The sequence below is a fragment of the Salvelinus namaycush genome, chromosome 6, assembly GCF_016432855.1.
Source record: "Salvelinus namaycush isolate Seneca chromosome 6, SaNama_1.0, whole genome shotgun sequence".
Taxonomy (NCBI): Eukaryota; Metazoa; Chordata; class Actinopteri; order Salmoniformes; family Salmonidae; genus Salvelinus; species Salvelinus namaycush.
The window spans coordinates 41,107,964-41,128,578 of record NC_052312.1 but is presented as its reverse complement, the minus strand read 5'-3'; the positions used below and the strand labels follow the sequence as shown (position 1 = coordinate 41,128,578).

Here is a 20,615-nt window from a genome sequence, read left to right as displayed (position 1 = left end):
GGCTTATGGGGGGCACTAGGGGTCAAAGGCAATAACACTGCCCAGATGACCACAGTGATATCAGTAGACATTTTGTGTGTGTGTGGGGGGGGTTCATCCTTGCTTGCGCATCTCTTCATACTGAGAAGTAACCCTGTTGACCTTGGCATGGGGGAACCTGTGCCAGGCAGTTCAGTGTGGGGGGGGGGGGGGGGGGGGGGGGTTCATCCTTGCTTGCGCATCTCTTCATACTGAGAAGTAACCCTGTTGACCTTGGCATGGGGGAACCTGTGCCAGGCAGTTCAGTGTGGATGGGGGTAGAATGTTTGATCAGAGCTCATTCACTATGGGAGTCACAGCAGCAGGTGTGTTCTCGCTGATATAGCTAGGCAACACAGAGTAGGTACTGGTGTGTTCTAACAGTTGAACATTGAACCAACTGAGTCTGCCTACAATGGACGATATAATATACTGTATGTTGAAATGGAGACTTATGATTGATTCTGCTTTACAAACTTGAATCTGAATTACAGAACAAATCACCTTGATACGATTGTCCTCACTCATAAACAATACAAATGCATAATTCCTCATGTTACACAATCTTCACTCAGGAGAGGGCATAACTGTTGAGTGTTTAAAGCACCTTGTTGTGAATGTTTGGGGTTCCTTCCACTACTATCCAGAGAGCTGCCCTGCTCTAGTTTTCCATCAGGGTGTTCAGCAGAGGTCAAAGTGTGTTTACACATCGATGGTTTTGCTGAGATGGAAAAGCTGTCCAGACTTTGGGCCTGTAGTGAATGGATGAAATTAAATGAATGACTAAACAATCACAAAGTTACATATGGTCTGTGATGATACTGATGTGTGTGTGTGGTTTTATTATTTTATTATGATCAACATTGAAATAAACTAATACAGATCATTTTGTATAAAATGCACCAATCTAAAATAGTACATAATGGCTGCTATTTATATTTGATCACAATGGAATTACAATGTAATAGTAGCCTACTCGTCATAACCCATTCAAAAGGGGCGCTAGATGAAGGTTACGCGTTTTTTTATTTTTATTTTTTTAAACATGAATGTCGATCAATGTTGCGTCTTCGTGTCCGGCCGGTTTCGTGGTCTTTTGATAAAATTACATAGATATTCCACTGGTAGCACGCACAATTCATCGCGAAAAGCAATTCTTACTATAACGCCAGTAAGACTGTCAAATGTAAAATACATACGTGCCTCATTGAAGTAGTAGGATTCGTGAGCGCGCACGTAGCCAGTACCCCGCGCACACGCCGGTTGTCGGGTATAAGCTGGCTGTGGCTAGCTCGAACCGCTGTCATTGCGAGGCAGGTGTGTGTGTCATCAGGAGCTCGTACACGTCCCCAGACCACGTTGGACTAATTCTGTTGTTTTTTAATTTGTGTTAATTAATACAGCCATCATGTTGTGGACAGCGAACAGAATCACTAGGAAATTCTCTACCAGCTCTGTAAGTAACATTGTTTATGTTGCATCCGCGATCCCCTGTGTCTCCCCCCGCCCTCCCTTTGTCGCTATGGAGAATCCTAATTGCTTGCCAGCTGATTCACACGATGTTGTCATTGTTGTTCTAATGCATTAATATATATCAGGTTGAAATCGAGTCATCTTCATATGTTACAATGAATGAATGACTCGGTCTCAGATCTGTAAATGCCTGGGTGTGCACAGTGCACATTCACAGTAGCCTACAATCTAATCAAAATATGATGCATGCTTGACAGTTCTCTATTTTGATATCTGATATGCAGCATTAGTAAAGATGTTACTATAAAGGCGAATTCATATTATGTACTATGTATTTGTATTCTAACAACCATACAAAGAAAGACATGTCTTTGCCAGTTGCCACGTTATGCACGTTGTCTCCATCGCTGCACGAATTACTTCCATTGTACAGTTCGTGGGGAGTTGCATCAGCTGAACGAGAGAGACCACAGACAGCTGAACAGAGCGGCTTAGCAACACACTATCCAGAAATCCACATACACGCAACGAACTGCCTATAATTCGACTGACATGGAAGTTACTTTCAGGATATTAGCAAGGAAAAGGGACTGATACGATATGGTTGTGTAAACAACACCGGCCCATATCAAACTGCAACTGTAGGTGGTTACAATGTAACGGCAGAAATGTATCTCTTATCATTGCCGTTTTAGCTGGCTGATAGGTAGTCACTCAGTGCTGGAAAATGTTCGCCTACCATGCCTGTCTGGGTGTAAGCGTTCACAGGAGCTGTTTACATTAGGCTATAACAATTGAATAACACATTGTCATAACATGTATTATGTGGTTATTACATTGTCTTAACATGTATTACGTTATTACACATGAACAGCTATAGTGTTTACTTTATTCCTAGTCTATTTCGGCATTGGAAACTTGAAACTTTCCATTTTCACATGAACTTCCAGACAGACACACTGATTGGAGTAGCCTCATTTGAACATACTTGAGCATTCATTCTAGTTGGAGGGGGGTTGTGCTCTCTGTAGCCAATAGCATTTCAGACTACTCTCTCTCCCAGAGGACCAAGATTTATTGCCCATTGGGCCAGTCTGGCTGCCAGAAACTCCTAAAAAAAACTTGGCAATGGAGAGGGAAGAGTATTGGAGAGGGACAGAGTATAAATGCTTTTCAACGTTACAAAATGCCTATGTATACTCAACACGAGGGATGTTAGAAGTGAAACTGAATATTGGTCATGGACATGGGTATGGTCCAATTGAAAGTTGGAGTTTGTCTCCATCAGTAGTCGGTCATATTGGTTCAAAGCCTGAGGGATATGGGGAAAATATATGTGTTTTGTTCTTAAAGCCCACCAGTACAGTATAGGCTATTCTCATGTGTCAGAAAGAGTTTTTACCACTCTAACTCACATGCTCTTTCTTATCTCCTGCCTCCTCCAGAATTATTACCAAAATAAGCTGAGACTGGCTCTGATTGGTCAGAGCCTGTTTGGACAGGAAGTGTACACCAACCTACGGAAGCAGGGCCATAGGGTGGTGGGTGTGTTCACTGTGCCAGATAGGGATGGCAAGGCAGACCCTCTGGGTAAGTATTGACACACTGGTGATGACTGGAGGGGGAGTCTCTCTTTCTCTCTTCTCCATTATTTCCTTCTCTTCCTCATGCCCTCTTTTTTGGAGGGGAACAAGTTATCATGACTCAGTGAATGAATATTGCAGCAAAGCTTTTATGGAAGTGGCATGCTTGCATCCTCACCAGAGCATGGCCCCCTCTTTACATTGTTACCATCTGCATGGCCTCAGTCAAGATCCAGTCCGTCCTCTCTGACTCCCACGGTCTAACTGAGTTAGTGGAGTTTGTGTAAATGATTACTCCCAGTCACTTTTCTAAATGAGATGTAACGGCTTCAGTGGTTACCCTGATAATCTGAGGCGGAAGCCCCTTTATCCCTGGGTCTCTCTGGGTCAGGAGAGGACTGACTCTGTCAGTGAGGGAGGTAGATCCGTGTTGACTCTAAGGCTCCTGTACAAAGACAGGCCTTTATGCCTAGCGTTAGGACTGTGAGCCCATTGCCTTAGTAGGGAGAGGCCCTGGTTTGATATGATGCATAATGCATCCATAATGCATCAGCTGGGACGGCAAGGGTCCCTGTTCTGTGTTTCTCCCCCTTTCTCTTTCTTCATTCTATCTCTGCTTTGCTCTATCCTCTCTCTCTCTCTATAGAGAGGCTAACTGACTAGATGGGACAATATCCGTAGTTTAACGTCACTGCGTCCTTGCTAGGCAAACAAACAACCACACACAGGGGAGATACACACCCCTGACCAAACCCTGTTAGGCTAAATCAGGGTAATTGGGACTAACTTCAGTTCAGCCTGACTCTGCAGCAGAAGAGGCTGGTGGGAGAAACTATAGGAGGACAGGCTCATTGTAATGGCTGGAATGGAACGGTATCAAACACAGCAAACATATTGAAACCACGTGTTTAACTCTTCCATTTATTCCATTCTAACTATTACAATGAGCCCGTCCTCCTATAGCTCATCCTACCAGCCTCCTCTGCTCTGCAGTGAGGTTATACAGCGACCCACTGTGTTCTTGGCACAGGATTGAGAGATTTTTGCCGTTTGGCTAGGGAAACAGACCTCTGTGTTATTACGATTTTTTTGGGCATCCCTGTAAAAATAACATTCCCGTTGAGTTGATCTGGCAGAGGACCTCTGGTCCAGAGACCTGTCAGGGCCTGAATTGCTGGACACAGGTACTGTAAAGGAAACCTTGTTACACAATATGGTCAAACATTTAAGTAAAACATTGTTTCACATTTGATTTGCCTGTTATTAGCCTGAGGCAAAGTTTTTACCGAGCAGATGGTTTGATTGTGGGTGTTTTTTGCCTACTGTGTAAATGTTTACATTGTGTAATGTTTACATTGTGTAATGTGTAATGATGTGTAATGACAGTGTAATGATGATGTAATGTCACATGAAAAGTTGCATGCACAGTTCGTCATCAGAAACCTCTTTGTTTACCTAGCAGTGGATATGATCCCATGCAACTTCAGCTTGTACAAGTTAACAAGCAAGCTAGCAAGTCAAGGTAAAATATGAACAATAGAGTTAGATAAAGCCAGAAGAATAATATACTTGTTGAAAATAGCTATAGCAACCAGTCCTGTGTGTTTTCATGGTCATCACTCACTCGCTTTTAAGTTTGTCAAGGTCCCGACATCAGCTTTAGCTATGCTGCTACAGAGCTTTTTGATGTCAGGATGCCCGCGCATCACTCGAACGTAGCGTTGAATGGTAAACCGAAAATGGCACTATTAGCCTAACCGTCTGTGAGTCAAACAGCCTCTAACACTTCACTTATTGCCATGGCATAAAGCATGGCCTTCTTATAAAGCATTACTACGAGGCTACTACCATGCTTAGCACCCAGATTAGCATAGCTGGCTGGATGAGGCCAACAGCTCCATGTGGCCTTTACCACACACACACACACACCGGTGCACGCACTCACTCTGAGACGGACCGTGTGCCCCTAGGCCAGCTCCCTGTCCTGTCCCACCCCTCCCATCAGCGTGTGTGTGTAATTTAATTTGTGTGGAGCAGGTGGGGCCAAAGTGTGGGTTTCATGTAACCATAACCCTAGTAGGGTAGTAGAGCAGGCTGTGCCCTGGAACTGGTTGGAACTGGGGAAGACCGGAACCCCCACGCACACCAGAGTTGGTGTCAATTCGGAATTTAATTCAATTTAAACAGTGAATTGGAATTTAATTTGAATTGGCCACAGGAAGCAGAATTTGATTTGAATTTAATTCAAAGCAACTCAACTGAGACATGAAACATGAAAGTCTCATTCATATGAGTAGTCTTTTATCAACAGGATATGCTACTTATTAATGCAAAGAATTCACATACCATTTCAAATATTAGTTTGATTACAATTTTTTTTTCTAATATTTAAAAACACTAAGGGAATTATGAATTATTATAGACAACCCACAACATGATCTTAGAATTTGTCCAGACCACTAATTATTTGAAATTGTTGAGAATGAGTTTAAAAATGAAATGTTTCAACCTTATGGTACTGGTAACTAACCATGCATGATATCAAAATAAACATTACTATGGTAATGTGTAGAATAAATAATCCATTTGAATTTCATTTAATTAAATTCTACTTCCTTTCATTCAAATTTGATTCAAATTCTGCTTCATGTTGGGTGTGGCCAATTCAAATTCAAGAATTTAATTGAAATGAAAGAGCAATTCGCAACTCAATTCAGAATGAACCCTGACGCACACCCAGCTCACACAGATAACGGTCACACAGATAAACTGAGATACACAGTCACATACTGTATACTGTACAAAAGTAAAAACTCGTTTTTAAATTAAGAAAGAAAATATAGAAATGTTCTGTCTACAATTCCCCCAACCTTTCTCTCCCCCCAGCGGTAGTGGCGGAGAAGGACGGGACGCCAGTCTTTAAGTTCCCGCGGTGGCGTGTCAAAGGGAAGCCCATCCCGGAAGTAGTGGAGGCCTACAAGGCGGTGGGGGCGGAGCTCAACGTCATGCCCTTCTGCTCCCAGTTCATCCCCATGAACGTGATCGACCACCCGGCCCACGGTTCCATCATCTACCATCCCTCCATCCTGCCCCTGCACCGCGGGGCCTCCGCCATCAACTGGTGAGGGAGGGAGGGGAGAAAGAAAGGGTTAAGATAGTGTGAGGATTAAGGTTTATAGGCGTGTGGGGTAGGGTGTGTGTGGTGAATGGAGACGGTCAAGTGCAGAGGCACATGTGGTCATTTCAGCTGTTGTCAATACGTAGCCATGACCAGTGTAAAGTCTTTAGTGTGTGCCTTGCCCATATAGTTAAACACCTGCTGGAGAGCTGAGCAGGAGTGAGAGGTGCTATCTAACTGGTCTGGTTTGGGGATGAACTTTTTGTAATGTGTTTGGCTGAGTACAGTTTGCCTTATCTTTTTCCTACCCTTATCTATTCTCGGTTCCTGTTATCTGTGTTCGGGGCGTGTGTGTGTGTGTCTATGGCCGTCTCTGTGTGTGAACAGCTATGTGGATTTAGCCTATATTTGACACTGATCTGTGTCTGACTTGGCTCTTTAACCTACATGTGAGTGGGCTCTATGGAAAAGTCTGGCTTTCTCTCGCTCTGTACTACAGGTGTAGAATCTTAATTTGATCACTCTTTTGTTGCTGAGAATTTTCCTGCTCTGCAGGAAATGCAGATGAGCTTCGTGATTGACATAAATTCACTGAAAACCGTGACCGTGTGTGTGTGAAAACACACAGATGGTTATATTAACATTATTGCACTTTTCATGTAGCCTACTCTTTTCCAGCTAATAGCTTTGTCACGTTTTAGTTCCTGGTTTTATGCATGACCTGATTCCATGAGTGGCCTGCTCCATATGGTTCCATGTATGACCCTGTTTCTGGGTACATCCCTGTTTCTATGAATGACCGTGGTTCTATGCTTGACGTTGGTTCTGTGTCTGACCTGGTCCTGTGTCCTCAGGACTCTGATCCAGGGGGATAAGAAGGCTGGGTTCTCCATCTTCTGGGCTGATGACGGTCTGGACACCGGTCCCATCCTGCTCCAGAGAGAGTGTCCTGTGGAACCCAACGACACGGTGGACTCCCTCTACAATCGCTTCCTCTTTCCAGAGGGCATCAAGGCCATGGTAACCATAGCAACACACCACCATCTCCATCTGTCCATCCTCCGATCACAATCAGGATAAAACATATCACAGTCCCACAGCTGTAACACGCAACACACTGACATTGCTTGGGGGCTGGTGTATTCCTGTGGTGCAGGTGGAGTCAGTGCAGCTGATCGCTGATGGGAAGGCCCCACGCGTCCCCCAGACAGAGGAGGGGGCCAGCTACGAGGGTATCCAGAAGAAGTCCAACTCCAAGGTGAGATACTGAATGTGGGTGTGTGAAACAGGGTCACCTGGTTAAGGCTGTTTGTAGGGAATGAAGGAAACTAAGTCAAATATCATGTTGGGAAATAAACATTCAAATAATGTCCTGTCCTGTCACTTTTCTGCTCAAATTACTATGGCAGTTTGATGTTGCTCAATTTGTAGCCATTTTATTCCACATTACGTCCATTCATTACTCAGTTTGGAAAAGTCCTGTTTAGCGAGAGGGTGATGTACTAGGGCCAGTAATGGGATGAGGGGTTGTAGAAGGAGGGGCTGTAGAAGGAGGGGGTAGGGTTTGAGGGGTTTTAGGGGGTGGGGAGTGTTAACTTACTAGAGCCTATAGCACTGGCCAACATTCTTAAGGCGAGGAGGGAGTGAGGGGTTATTTTTAAGGTCCCTCTTCTAAGTGTTGCATAATAGGCAGCCAACTGTTTGGCCTCCCCCTGGTTCCTAGAAACCAAGGAAAGAAGTGTCTGAAAAGGACGATTTTCTTACTCACCCATCTTCTGTCTGTCCTCAAGGTCAACCTAGCCCAGCCGGCAGAGGCTATCCACAACTGGATCCGTGGCCACGACAAAGTCCCCGGAGCGTGGGCGGTCATTGATGGTCAGGTGCGTTCCCAAAAACACACACTTGCACACTTGCACACACACTTACATTTACAGTGTATGTATGAACTGTACGTAGTGTCTAATGTTCTGTTTCTTTATTACTGTGTGTGTGTGTCTGTCTGTCTCATTGGCAGTATGTCAATCGAACCCATGTCCTCTCTCTCCTTAGACTGTGACTCTGTACGGGTCGTCCATGCTGGGAGAGTCGGTGCCAGCCGGTCAGCCCCTGGAGATAGAGGGAGCGTCCCAGCCTGGTGTCGTCACCAAGAACGGGCTGGTTCTGTACGGGTCAGATAGCAAAGCGGTGAGTCACAGAAAATGAGATCAATGGGAAATGAATAGGGAAATGTACAGGCAAGTGTCTAGTGGCAACCCTGTTAACTGTATTACCTGTGCTGTAACAGAGCACTATATCTATAAACCTCCGATGGCTTCTAATGTTTATTTCGGGAATGATTTTTCCAGTTTAGTCATTAAGACATAGCTCAGGCCTAACTATGTGTTGCCTCTCCTCCTTCTCCCTCTCCTCACCCTCTTCCTCCTCTGGTTCCTCCACAGCTGATGGTGAAGAACCTGCAGTTTGAGGATGGGAAGATGATCTCTGCTGCTAAGTACTTCTCTTCAGGAGACACCGCCAGCGTGGAGCTGACTGATGACGAGAAGAAGATGGCAGAGGAGATACGAGTACGTTTCTCATTGTATCTCTGAAGGCTTCCACGTAGCCATGTGTGACAGTTTGACACTACTACAACAGAATCTGTTACTTAGTATACCACCATGTTGCAAATGCATGATTCAGATAGAAGCTGTTCAGTTAGCGCCACTGATTCAGTGTGTTGTCACCCCAGGACATCTGGAAAGGCATTCTGAGCAACGTTGCTGCCATCGAGGAAACCACAGACTTCTTCAAGTCAGGAGCTGCTTCTATGGACGTGGTCAGGTGAGTGTATGCTTTCACTGGCATTGACCTGGTTTAACCCTTCATTTCCCTCACTTGACCTAGAGTTTTTTTGTTATATATTTTATTAGCAGTGATCGGCTTTTAATCATCATGGTGACTTTTGTGACTCTAGTTGGCCCCATTGTACCTGAGTGACATATTCTCCTATGACCTGACATTACTTCACTATGACCCCGCTATAACCCCATCTTCTCCCCAGGCTAGTGGAGGAGATCAAGCAGAAGTGTGTAGGGTTGCAGCTGCAGAATGAGGATGTGTACATGGCCACCACCTTCCAGGACTTCATCCAGATGTTTGTGAGAAGGCTGAGGGGAGAGGACCAGGAGGAGGAGATGGTCATCGACTATGTGAGTCAGACAAACAACTGTCATACAGTAGCCTGGTCCTAGATCAGTTTGTGCTGTCTTGCCGACTCCTATGGTCAGTTGTGCAACAATGATCTTAGGAGTTGGCAAGACACCACAATTAATGACCAAAGGAGTTGGCAAGACAGTACACACTGATCTGAGACCAGGCTAGTCATACAGAGCACAGATGGCGCTGAAGAACATAGCTAACGTTTTACATTCTCCCAACCAATTGTGCTATTTTGTTAGTTTTTTTGCATTTTGTGTAACTTATTTTTTAACTTATTGTGTACATAAGTTAAAAGTTACCGTCTCTTATGACCGAAAATAACTTCTGGACATCAGAACTAAGATTACTCACAGAGGACTGTAAGAAACCTTTTCCTTTAACGAGCCCGAGAGAAGAATATCCTGCTTTCACTGAAACAGGCCCAGATCCACGCCTTTTGCGTGAAGAAAAGACATAGGAAAAGGGGACGCAGATCGGGCAGCCTTCTGAGAATCCGTAGGTGAGCGAGAAACTCCCACTGCCATCCGTTCTTCTTGCTAACGTGCAATCATTGGAAAATAAAATGTATGACATACGATTAAGATTAACCTACCTAAATGCCTTTTATGCTCGTTTCGAGGCAAGCAACACTGAAGCATGCACGAGAGCACCAGCTGTTCTGGATGACTGTGATAACGCTCTCGGTAGCCAATGTGAACAAAACCTTTAAACAGGTCAACATTCACAAAGCCGCTGGGCCAGATGGATTACCAGGACGTGTACTCAAAGCATGCGTGGACCAACTGGCAAGTGTCTTCACTGACATTTTCAACCTCTCCCTGACCGAGTCTGTAATACCTACCTGTTTCAAGCAGACCACCACAGTCCCTGTGCCCAAGGAAGCAAAGGTAACCTGACTAAATGATTACCGCCCTGTGGCACTCACGTCGGTAGCCATGAAGTGCTTTGAAAGGCTGGTCATGGCTCACATCAACAGCATCCTCCCGGACACCCTAGACCCACTCCAATTCGCATACTTCCCAACAGATCCACAGATGACGCAATCTCAATCACACTCCACACTTCCCTTTCTCACTTGGACAAAAGGAACACCTATGTGAGAATGCTGTTCATTGACTACAGCTCAGCCTACAGCTCAGCCAACACCATAGTGCCCACGAAGCTTATCACGAAGCTAAGAACTCTGGGTCTAAACACCTCCCTCTGCAACTGGATCCTGATGGTAAGGGTAGGCAACAACAGATCTTCCACACTGATCCTTAACACTGGGGGCCCTCAGGTGTGTACTTAGTCCCCTCCTGTATTCCTTGTTCACCCACGACTGCGTGGCCAAACACGACTCCAACACCATCATTAAGTTTGCTGACGACACAACAGTGGTAGGCCTGATCACAGACAATGATGAGACGGCCTATAGGGAGGAGGTCAGAGAACTGGCAGTGTGGTGCCAGGACAACAACCTCTCCCTCAATGTGAGCAAGACAAAGGAGCTGATCGTGGACTACAGGAAAAAGCAGGCCGAACAGGCCCCCATTAACATCGATGGCGCTGTAGTGGAGCGGGTTGACAGTTTCTAGTTCCTTGGTGTTCACATTACCAACGATCTATCATGGTCCAAACATACCAAGACAGTTGTGAAGAGAGCACGACAAAACCTTTTCCCCCTCAGGAGACTGAAAAGATTTGGCATGGGTCCCCAGATCCTCAAAGTTCTACAGCTGCACCATCGAGAGCATCCTGACCGGTTGCATCACCGCCTGGTATGGCAACTGCTCGGCATCTGACCGTAAGGAGCAACAGAGGGTAGTGGGGACGGCCCAGTACATCACTGGGGCCAAGCTCCCTGCCATCCAGAACCTATACAATAGGCGGTGTCAGAGGAAAGCCCATAAAATTGTCAGAGACTCCAGTCACCCAAGTTATAGACTGTTCTCTCCGCTACCACGTGGCAAGCGGTACCGGAGCGCCAAGTCTAGGACCAAAAGGCTCCTCAACAGCTTCTACCCCCAAGCCATAAGACTGCTGAACAAGACTGCTGAACAGCTTCTAAGACTGCTGAACAGTTTCTACCCTCCACCCCCCTCCCTTTTGTACACTGCTGCTACTCGCTGTTTATTATCTATGTATCGTCACTTCACCCCCACCTACATGTACAAATTACCTCAGCTAACCTGTACCCCTGCACACTGACTCGGTACCGGTGCCTCCTGTATATAGCCTCGTTATTGTTATTCTTATTGTGTTACTTGGTAAATATTTTTCTTCTTTTCTTGAACTGTACTGTTGGTTTGTAAGGGCTTGTAAGTAAGCATTTTACGGTAAAGTCTACACTTGTTGTATTCGGCGCATGTGACAAATAAAGTTTGATTTGAGATGATGTTACTATTGATGATGATGAGAAACACTGTTTCCCACTCACTTTCCACTTGTATTGTCAAGCGTTTGTATGACACACATATACACGTGTTTATAAGACACAGCTGGATCTGTAATTTGTCTTTGACGTGTAATGTTATGCCACTGTCATGGTTTGGTTCCCAGGCTACTAAAGACGTCAACAACATGACGGTGAAGATGCCTTGGCAGTGTTTCATCAATGGCAAGTTTGAGGACGCAGAGAACGGCAAGACCGCCGATACCATCAACCCTGCCGATGGCTCTGTGAGTTGTAATGCTAAACAGATACGCCTGAACACACACACACATCCTACTATTACTCATCTATCATACTTAGATATACACTCTCACATACACACTGACATACATACTCGTGGACATTATTGTATTGAGAGATCATTAAATGTTAACCCTTTTCCGTAGGTGATCTGTAAGGTAGCCTACGCGTCAGTGGGAGATGTGGACCGGGCGGTAGCAGCAGCCAAAGAGGCCTTTGAGGTTGGCCCCTGGGGCAGGATGAACCCTAGAGATCGTGGCACCCTGCTGTACAAGTGAGCACCAAGCCTACAGCGCCTCCTAGAGGCCTGGTGGAGATCTGCCTCGACTCATTATGGAGTATAGTTACTATCAGGGAACTTGTTTAAATAGTGCAGATTTATATCCATTTATACAACAATAATATATTTTGAGGACAAAGACTGCCAGTGAACCCTACCTCCATCTCTTTTGTTGACCTCCCCACCCTACCAGGCTGGCTGACCTTATGGAGGAGCACCAGGAGGAGTTGGCCACCATAGAGTCCATAGACTCTGGAGCTGTCTACACCCTGGCCCTGAAGACCCACGTAGGCATGTCCATCCAGACCTTCCGCTACTTCGCCGGCTGGTGCGACAAGATCCAGGTACAGTTTCACCTGCATGGGCCAGATATGTGAAATATAAAGATGTTTTGTATGATGAAACTGGCTCCACTTCTTTTTCATTCACATGTCCCTGTTTGCCAAATCCTGACCTAGTTGTCTCAATCTTTTTCAGTAATCTAGTAGTCTAAGGATATCTTCTATTATATCCTGTCTGCTACAGGGCAAGACGATACCCATCAACCAGGCCAGGCCCAATCGCAATCTGACCTTCACCAAGAAGGAACCTCTGGGGTAAGGGGTCAGAGTTCACATGTGATACAACTCTACTAGGAAATATCAATATGCATTTCGATATGAACATGATTCATGAGTAGTGGTTTTAGTTTGAGTATTGGTTGTAGTAACCACTGCTTTTGGCTGACCTGTGGCACCTGCTCACGGTGAGTGTTGTGTGTTTCCTGGGTGCCAGTGTGTGCGCCATCGTCATTCCCTGGAACTACCCACTCATGATGCTGGCATGGAAGAGTGCCGCTTGCCTCGCAGCTGGAAACACACTGGTCCTGAAACCTGCACAGGTGAGAAAACATACACCTGCATACGTTACAACAGATTCAGTCGTAGATTTTATACCAGCAGGTGAACAACTTATGTAACACAGCAGTCACACACGACCCTACCTGTCACGCACAACTCCACCTAACGTAACCTTTCTCTGCAGGCCGACGTGTTAAAATAGCCTCTCTAGCACTGCACATTGCTGAACCACATATGTGAATATCAGATGTCATTTGATTCACTTGAAGAGTTTCCCCGTGTCCACATCAAGGAACATGTTTCACTCGCTCTCTGCTCTCGTCCAAAAGGTTACTCCTCTGTCAGCCCTGAAGTTTGCTGAGCTGACTGTGAAGGCTGGCATTCCCAAGGGAGTCATCAACATCGTTCCTGGCTCAGGTAACAGGACACAAGGGAGCAAGAGCTTGTGGGAAGGGAGAGGTCCTCCAGGAGATCTTATTAGATAAGGTTTTTGATTCTAATCTTTATTTTTCTGTTTCTCTCACTCATCTCCCCATCTACCACCCTCTCTCCCTCATCTCTACTACCCTTTCTTCCCCTGCCACCCTCTCACCCCTTTCTCTCTCTCTACCTCCCTATCCCCCATCTCTCTAATAGGTGGGATGGTGGGACAGCGCTTGTCTGACCACCCTGACATCCGTAAACTGGGCTTCACAGGCTCCACCCCTATCGGCAAACAGATCATGAAAAGGTACAGTAGGGGGCTGGGACCCCAGTTATTCCTGATATGGTGATATTGGGCTACTTCCTGCTCAGGCTCACGTGTCATTTCCTGTTGCAGCTGTGCGCTGAGTAACCTGAAGAAGGTTTCTCTGGAGCTAGGAGGGAAGTCTCCACTCATCATCTTCAGCGACTGTGACATGGACAAGGCTGTGCGCATGGTGAGAGAGGGAGGGAAAGAAAAGAGAGAGTAACTAAAACAGAAGGAAAAGAGAACCTGCTCTTATTTTTGTCATATTCCCTTCCCCTCCATCTCCCTTTCTGCAGGGTATGAGTTCTGTGTTCTTCAACAAAGGAGAGAACTGCATCGCTGCTGGACGCCTGTTCGTGGAGGAGTCCATACATGACGAGTACATCAGGAGAGTGGTGAGTATCCTGAACCCTCCCACAAGAGTCCAAAACGCACAATACACTTCTCCTCTTCCTTCCCTTCCTCCGTTTCCTTCACCCCACAACAACTGAGTCTCCGTGTAGCGTAGCTCAAGGGTCTCTCAAGATCCTTTTCCTCATCATAGCCTTTGCATTCCTCTTCCTCTGTCTCCCCTCCTCTTCACCCCATCAGTTGGAGGAGATAAAGAAGATGAAAGTGGGTGATCCTCTGGACCGCTCCACGGACCACGGGCCCCAGAACCACAAGGCCCACATGGAAAAGCTGGTGGAGTACTGTGAGGTGGGCATGAAGGAGGGCGCCACGCTGGTGTACGGGGGCAAACAGGTGGACAGGCCAGGTAAACACTTTTGAAGCAGTGTCTTTTCAATACTATAGGCCCCTCTTAGTATCACAGTATGCACTCCTACCAAAGTAGCTACAGTAGAATAACCTGCGTTTAAAATCAAAAATCAAGTTGTTTTAGTCGCATACACATACAGTATTTAGCTGATGTTATTGCAGGTGTAGCGAATTGCTTGTGTTCCTAGCTCCAACAGTGCAGTATTATCTTACAGTTCACAACAATACAAACTAATCTAAAAGTAAGATAATGGAATTAAGGAATATAGAAATATTAGCATTGTCAGAGTATATATGTATATATATATGATGGGATGTATAGACATTATGGACAGTATGTGGATAGAATATGTAGTATATCTGAAGAATACGTAGGATATAATAGTATATGTACCGCAATAGTTGGTAACACAAGACTGGTTAGTGAATACTGATGGTACAGTACAACACAATTGGAGGCCACTGTAATGCAACGTTTCAGCCAACCACCATCATCATTGCTAACTTCACTATGTGGTTTCTCTCCAGGGTTCTTCATGGAGCCCACACTGTTCACAGACGTGGAGGATCACATGTTCATCGCCAAAGAGGAGTCCTTTGGCCCCATCATGGTGGTGTCCAAGTTCAAAGACGGGTACGTCTCCTCAGTCTTCTAAAGAGAGAACCTTTCCTCATCACAGACCCAAGTAATAGAGCTGTGTGTGGTTCCCAACATCCCTTTTCTCCTTTTGACCTGCAGTGACATAGATGGCGTGCTAAACAGAGCCAACGACACCGAGTTCGGCCTGGCGTCCGGCGTGTTCACACGCGACATCAACAAGGCCATGTACGTGAGCGATAGGCTGGACGCCGGGACCGTGTTCGTCAACACTTACAACAAGACCGACGTGGCATCGCCGTTCGGCGGTTTTAAACAGTCCGGCTTCGGCAAAGACCTTGGTGAGTCTGGGGTTAATCATGTAATCATTAGGCAAGGGGTTTCATGTTGGATACGGTCATATTGGAATGTGGATCATATTGTATACTGATTTTTAGTTGGTGGTCTGTGATAAACAATGGAAAATACATGGAAATCTATTTATCTTTTTCTTGAAACATAGTCCAGAGTTCAAAGAAAATGAGCCTAGAAGCTTTGTTGCGAGCCCAACATGCTTGATTTGAGTTTGACCGATTAACTGTGCTTCGGTTCTGTCGGCAGGAGAGGATGCTCTTAACGAATACCTCAGGACCAAAGCAGTGACTGTGGAGTACTAAGGCAGCCTAATAAACTGTAACAACGACTGATCAATCAATCCACCTGATCACGACTCACCAGTCAGTCTCGATCAGGAGTCCAGCTCCGCTTTCCTAACAGCAGGTGTGTGTGAGAGAGGAGACCTTTGATGTGTAGCCTACCCTCTGCCACGACCTCGTCTCAAGGTGCCAACAGTTTTGAGCATTCTGTTTGGGAACTTGCATTACGGACACATCATGGACACAGGCGGTTTTCCCCAAAGTTACAAAAGGAAAATCGCACATATCAAACGCAGAGGTGGATTTCAGTATTCCAGAGCCAAGGTGGATTCGTCTGGATCAACACCCCTTCACTTTGAGTTTAAGGTTTCGGTTCCTCCGCTCATCATGAAAGAACGTTTTGCTTTTCAAAAGCCGAGCGCTTCAGGCAATCTCCTCCTGCTCTGTCAGTCACACATTTTTTGCAACATTTCATTTTAGCTCAAGCATGCAGGTTCAAATTCGTATGTCAAATTCGTATGCTCAGCAATGTTAGGTGCCACACTTCTGCTGAAGATATCCACAACTCCCTTAGTTAAATTGTTATTTGTAAATATTTTATAACAAAAGAAAACACACAGAATAATTTGATATTTTTTTGACATTGTATTTCTGTCAGAAAAGGAGCACTGTAGGTTACAACACTAGATTATGCATTTTTAAAGCACACCAACCTACCTGCCCGTTTTGGTAAAAAGAACTGAGGGATGGGGCTGAAGAAATGTAACTACTCTCAAATGTATAGACAGAGCTATGGATGCAAGGACTGACCTTCCATGACATCAACATTATAGTTAACCATGTTTTGTTCACAAAAGATGAAGTAGAAAAAGCTTATATTTGGGGTTATGATGGGGTACGACAGTTGAACTAAGCTCATTAAGCATCTCTAAGGTATATTCAAGAATCAATGAGTACATATCAATTTATAAGTCCAAAAATAATGTAGAAACTGCAGATTGTTTTTAGTAAATAATATATATATTAATTTAAATAGAATATTAAATAAACTACCTTTGAAAGACTAGTGTTGATATACGAATACAACGGCTAACACTAAGAAAGTATACGTTCAAGAATATATTTTCATCCTATGTGCCATTTTCAATTAGCATTTTGAAAACTACAGGGAAATCTGGTCTCTATGGAGATGTGAGAGACTATTCTCCTCCGAACCTTGTGCAAAAACCAGCCCCGGTACATACAGTATTGTTTGTCTTCCAACATATACCACCGTTCAAAAGTTTGGGGTCACTTAGAAATGTGCTTGTTTTTGAAAGAAAAGCACATGTTGTCCATTAAAATAACATCAAATCGATCAGAAATACAGTGTAGACATTGTTAATGTTACAAATGACTATTGTAGCTGGAAACGGCTGATTTTTTAATGGAATATCTACATAGGCGTACAGAGGTCCATTATCAGCAACCATCATTCCTGTGTTCCAATGGCACGTTGTGTTAGCTAATCCAAGTTTACCATTGTAAAAGGCTAATTGATCATTAGAAAAACCTTTTGCAATTTTGTTAGCACAGCTGAAAACTGTTGTGCTGATTAAAGCAACAATAAAACTGGCCTTCTTTAGTTGAGTATCTGGAGCATCAGCATTTGTGGTTTCCTTCTAGGCAGAGTTGCAAAGAAAAAGCCATATCTCAGACTGGCCAATTAAAAGAAAAGATTAAGATGGGCAAAAGAACACAGACACTGGACAGATGAACTCTGCATAGAAGGCCAGCATCCCAGAGTTCACCCCTTTTAAACACGAGCGTTTGTGTATGCTGTGTCATTCACAACCACACAACAACCTTGGATTTCATACACTTATGAAATACAGTACACGGCTTCAGTACTTTTTGTTTCAGGAAAAAAATGATCTGGGAAAGACTTCACAGCTCACAAACCTTGTGACCAACTGTAACATAATGCTGGGACTAGGACTATTCATAAAAACAAAGCAGACAGATATAAAGCATTTGGTGTTGAAGATGAGAAATTCAGACAAACAGTTCTGCTTAAATAATTCAAATGTAGCCTTGATTATCTATGCTAGTGATAAATCGTATTTAAAAATGTACACAAACAATATGAAAATGGTCTATTGAAAATGGATTGAATACAGATAGGTCTTTCTCTGCCATCAATGAACCATCAAGCCACTATGAACGTCAACCTTACAAGTATCCTATGGTCATCAGATAAACAGGAAATGATGTAAGGCACATTCTTACTGCACATGCATGAGAAGGCACTCAATGCTTAGTCCCCATCTCATTATGGCTCAAATAGCACTGAAACACTTGTTGACACATGATATTTGGCCCTTATAGTACAGACACCCTCCTATGTAGACACCAGTGTCCCCTTTATCCCTCACTGCAGCAGGTCTCCATCCACTGTTAATCCATTAGCCCTCCAGGACCATCTCCTCACCTTCCTACGGTAAGTTCTTATTCTTTCACTCATAATGGTTATGAAAAGGGCTTGGAGAAGGAGAACTGATCCCACGTCAGTTGATTAGTATTACCAACGCATGTCAATATTCCACACTGCAACTGTCCCAGTAGTCTCTTTAGAGGCCTATAACGGCCTAATCCACTTGTTTCTCCAGGACTTGGATATGAACCTTCTTTTTCTGCCTCTGGTAGTTGCCAGGCAGTTTGAGGTTCTCCTCTGTGAGCGCGCTCCTCCTCAGATTCTGAGTTGGCGTCGTTGTCCTGTGAAGTCTCTTTGTCTGAGTCGCTGTCTGAACTACTGAGCTCCACCTGCGACACACCCTGATAGAGAGACAAGGGAATCAATGTCATCAACGACATAACACAATTTATCCCATCAACATAATGGGCTCATTTGAATGGTAAGCCGAAAGTCAGACACTAATGTGGTTTTCCAACAGCAAGGCTGTGCTCCCATTTTTTCGCTAAGTTTTTCTTTATGTCAAAATAAACATCTCCAACCCACATATCACACTCACAAACTGAAAATATATGCGTACATTGTACAATCAATTGGTGAGAAAGACTCATATCACATTCAATTTGTACATATCTACTGTATACATGAATTGCAGCAAAGTTGGTTCCTGTTTCAATCACGTCCTTGGTCACGTTCACGTGAGTCAAACAAAAACAGCCCAATGATTGGTTGACAATAGAGCCTCCCACAATGCAGGTGATGGCTGCAGGATGAAATTGGTGAAGAGCAACTGCAGAAACTTGCAGTCAAAACTTGATGACCTTTAATCACAGGATTTCTGTAAAGTTCATGCAGTCGACATGTAGGTGCAAGTCGGACAATATTTATCCTGATAATGCAACACACTTTGAAAGGCGGTGACCAACGATGGTCCCCGACTTCACAAAAGTGATCAGCTCGAACTCGCACAACGTCTCACCTGCAGTTTAAGGACAGAGTCAGCAATGTGCAAAGTAAACAGCAGAATATGGAAGACTTCCACAAAAACTATGAGTGCGAAGCACAAGGCCAAACTTCACGGTTGTTGCCCCGGGAGCTATAATGTTGCAGCAGAATGACAAAAAACCCAGCCGTGCAGAAGCACATTGTCTTGTTGCACTCATCTGAGGCTCAACCTGTTAATTGTGGCAAAGTCATATCGCAGAGTCTCAGTTTAATTGAGCTGATGGAAACTGGAAGGACCCTTTCTCTGCTCAGTTGTTCCACAAAATGTAGCCTGAACAGTCGCTAGTGGTCGCTGTTTACCTCTCTTTTGGAGTGGGACCGAGATAACAGCGACCACTAGCGGCTGTTCAGGCTACACAATATGATAGGCCTGCTCGTGGTGTTCCGAAGTCACACTTCCCCTCGCTATAAAAGACAGCCACACTAGACTCACCATCTCTATGACCTTTCCAGACTCCTCCACCCTCTCTATGTCATAGTGGCCCTCAGGTGCCTGCTCCATCTGCAACTTGAGCTTCTCATTGGCCTGGGCCATCTGGGGCAGGAAGTTCTGCAGTCTGTCCATAATTGAAACACGACACATTTACATACAACTGTAACTACACACGTAGCAATCTACTTAACATATTTAGCAAGCAATACACACATTTCGATTGGCTAGAATCTACAAATAACCATGGTGTGCTGTTATTATTCTGTTTCTGTCTCGGTAATGACCTGAAACGGAATAACAGCGCACCCTGGCAGAAGACGTGGCTATTTGTAGAACCTAGCCCATCTACAAACAAACGCTAGAAATGTTTTTAACTCACCACTACTTCTTGGGACCCTCTTGGTTTGCAAAGAACTGCTAGCTTTGGGCCCCTTCGATTTGAGGAGAAGATTGTCATGAAGACCTATGTACATGGACACCGAAATGTTACATCTGACCACACTGATAGTATGAACACAACAGTGGGATGCTGCTGCGAGAAGGTCGGCTCATAACAATGTCCAGAATGGAGTGAATGGTATCAAACACGTTTTTTTCAGTCGTGACATTATTATGAGCCATCCTCCCCTCAGCAGCCTCCACTGGAACACAGTGTTGTTAAGAGTTGGTGCATGTAGCTAGGACATTGATGGTAAAATTAAATGAAATAGCTATAATTGTACAATTTGTCAAATCAGTTGAGAAAGCAATTTCGGAAAAAGGATCAAACCTCCTCCGTTGCCACACGCGAACAAGTCTTGTGAGCTTGTTTTCTTGTTGT

General features: G+C 44.6%; 1 protein-coding gene and 1 pseudogene across 1 annotated transcript; one reads left to right on the top strand and one right to left on the bottom strand.

The window, feature by feature from the left end:
- The first annotated feature begins 1,354 nt into the window (after positions 1-1,354).
- Positions 1,355-17,257, top strand: LOC120050022 (mitochondrial 10-formyltetrahydrofolate dehydrogenase-like). The gene is made up of 23 exons (XM_038996613.1): positions 1,355-1,474; positions 2,937-3,081; positions 5,961-6,195; positions 7,047-7,212; positions 7,349-7,450; positions 7,983-8,072; positions 8,242-8,376; positions 8,631-8,756; positions 8,921-9,012; positions 9,233-9,380; positions 11,932-12,051; positions 12,211-12,338; positions 12,538-12,688; positions 12,870-12,940; positions 13,119-13,224; positions 13,513-13,600; positions 13,820-13,913; positions 14,004-14,103; positions 14,210-14,308; positions 14,505-14,670; positions 15,201-15,306; positions 15,412-15,611; positions 15,871-17,257. Exons 1-23 carry the CDS (start codon positions 1,427-1,429, stop codon positions 15,924-15,926), a joined length of 2,772 nt encoding a protein of 923 aa, XP_038852541.1. The 5' UTR covers positions 1,355-1,426; the 3' UTR covers positions 15,927-17,257.
- Positions 17,258-17,596: 339 nt separating this feature from the next.
- Positions 17,597-19,927, bottom strand: LOC120049138 (annotated as a pseudogene).
- Between the last annotated feature and the right edge of the window lie 688 nt (positions 19,928-20,615).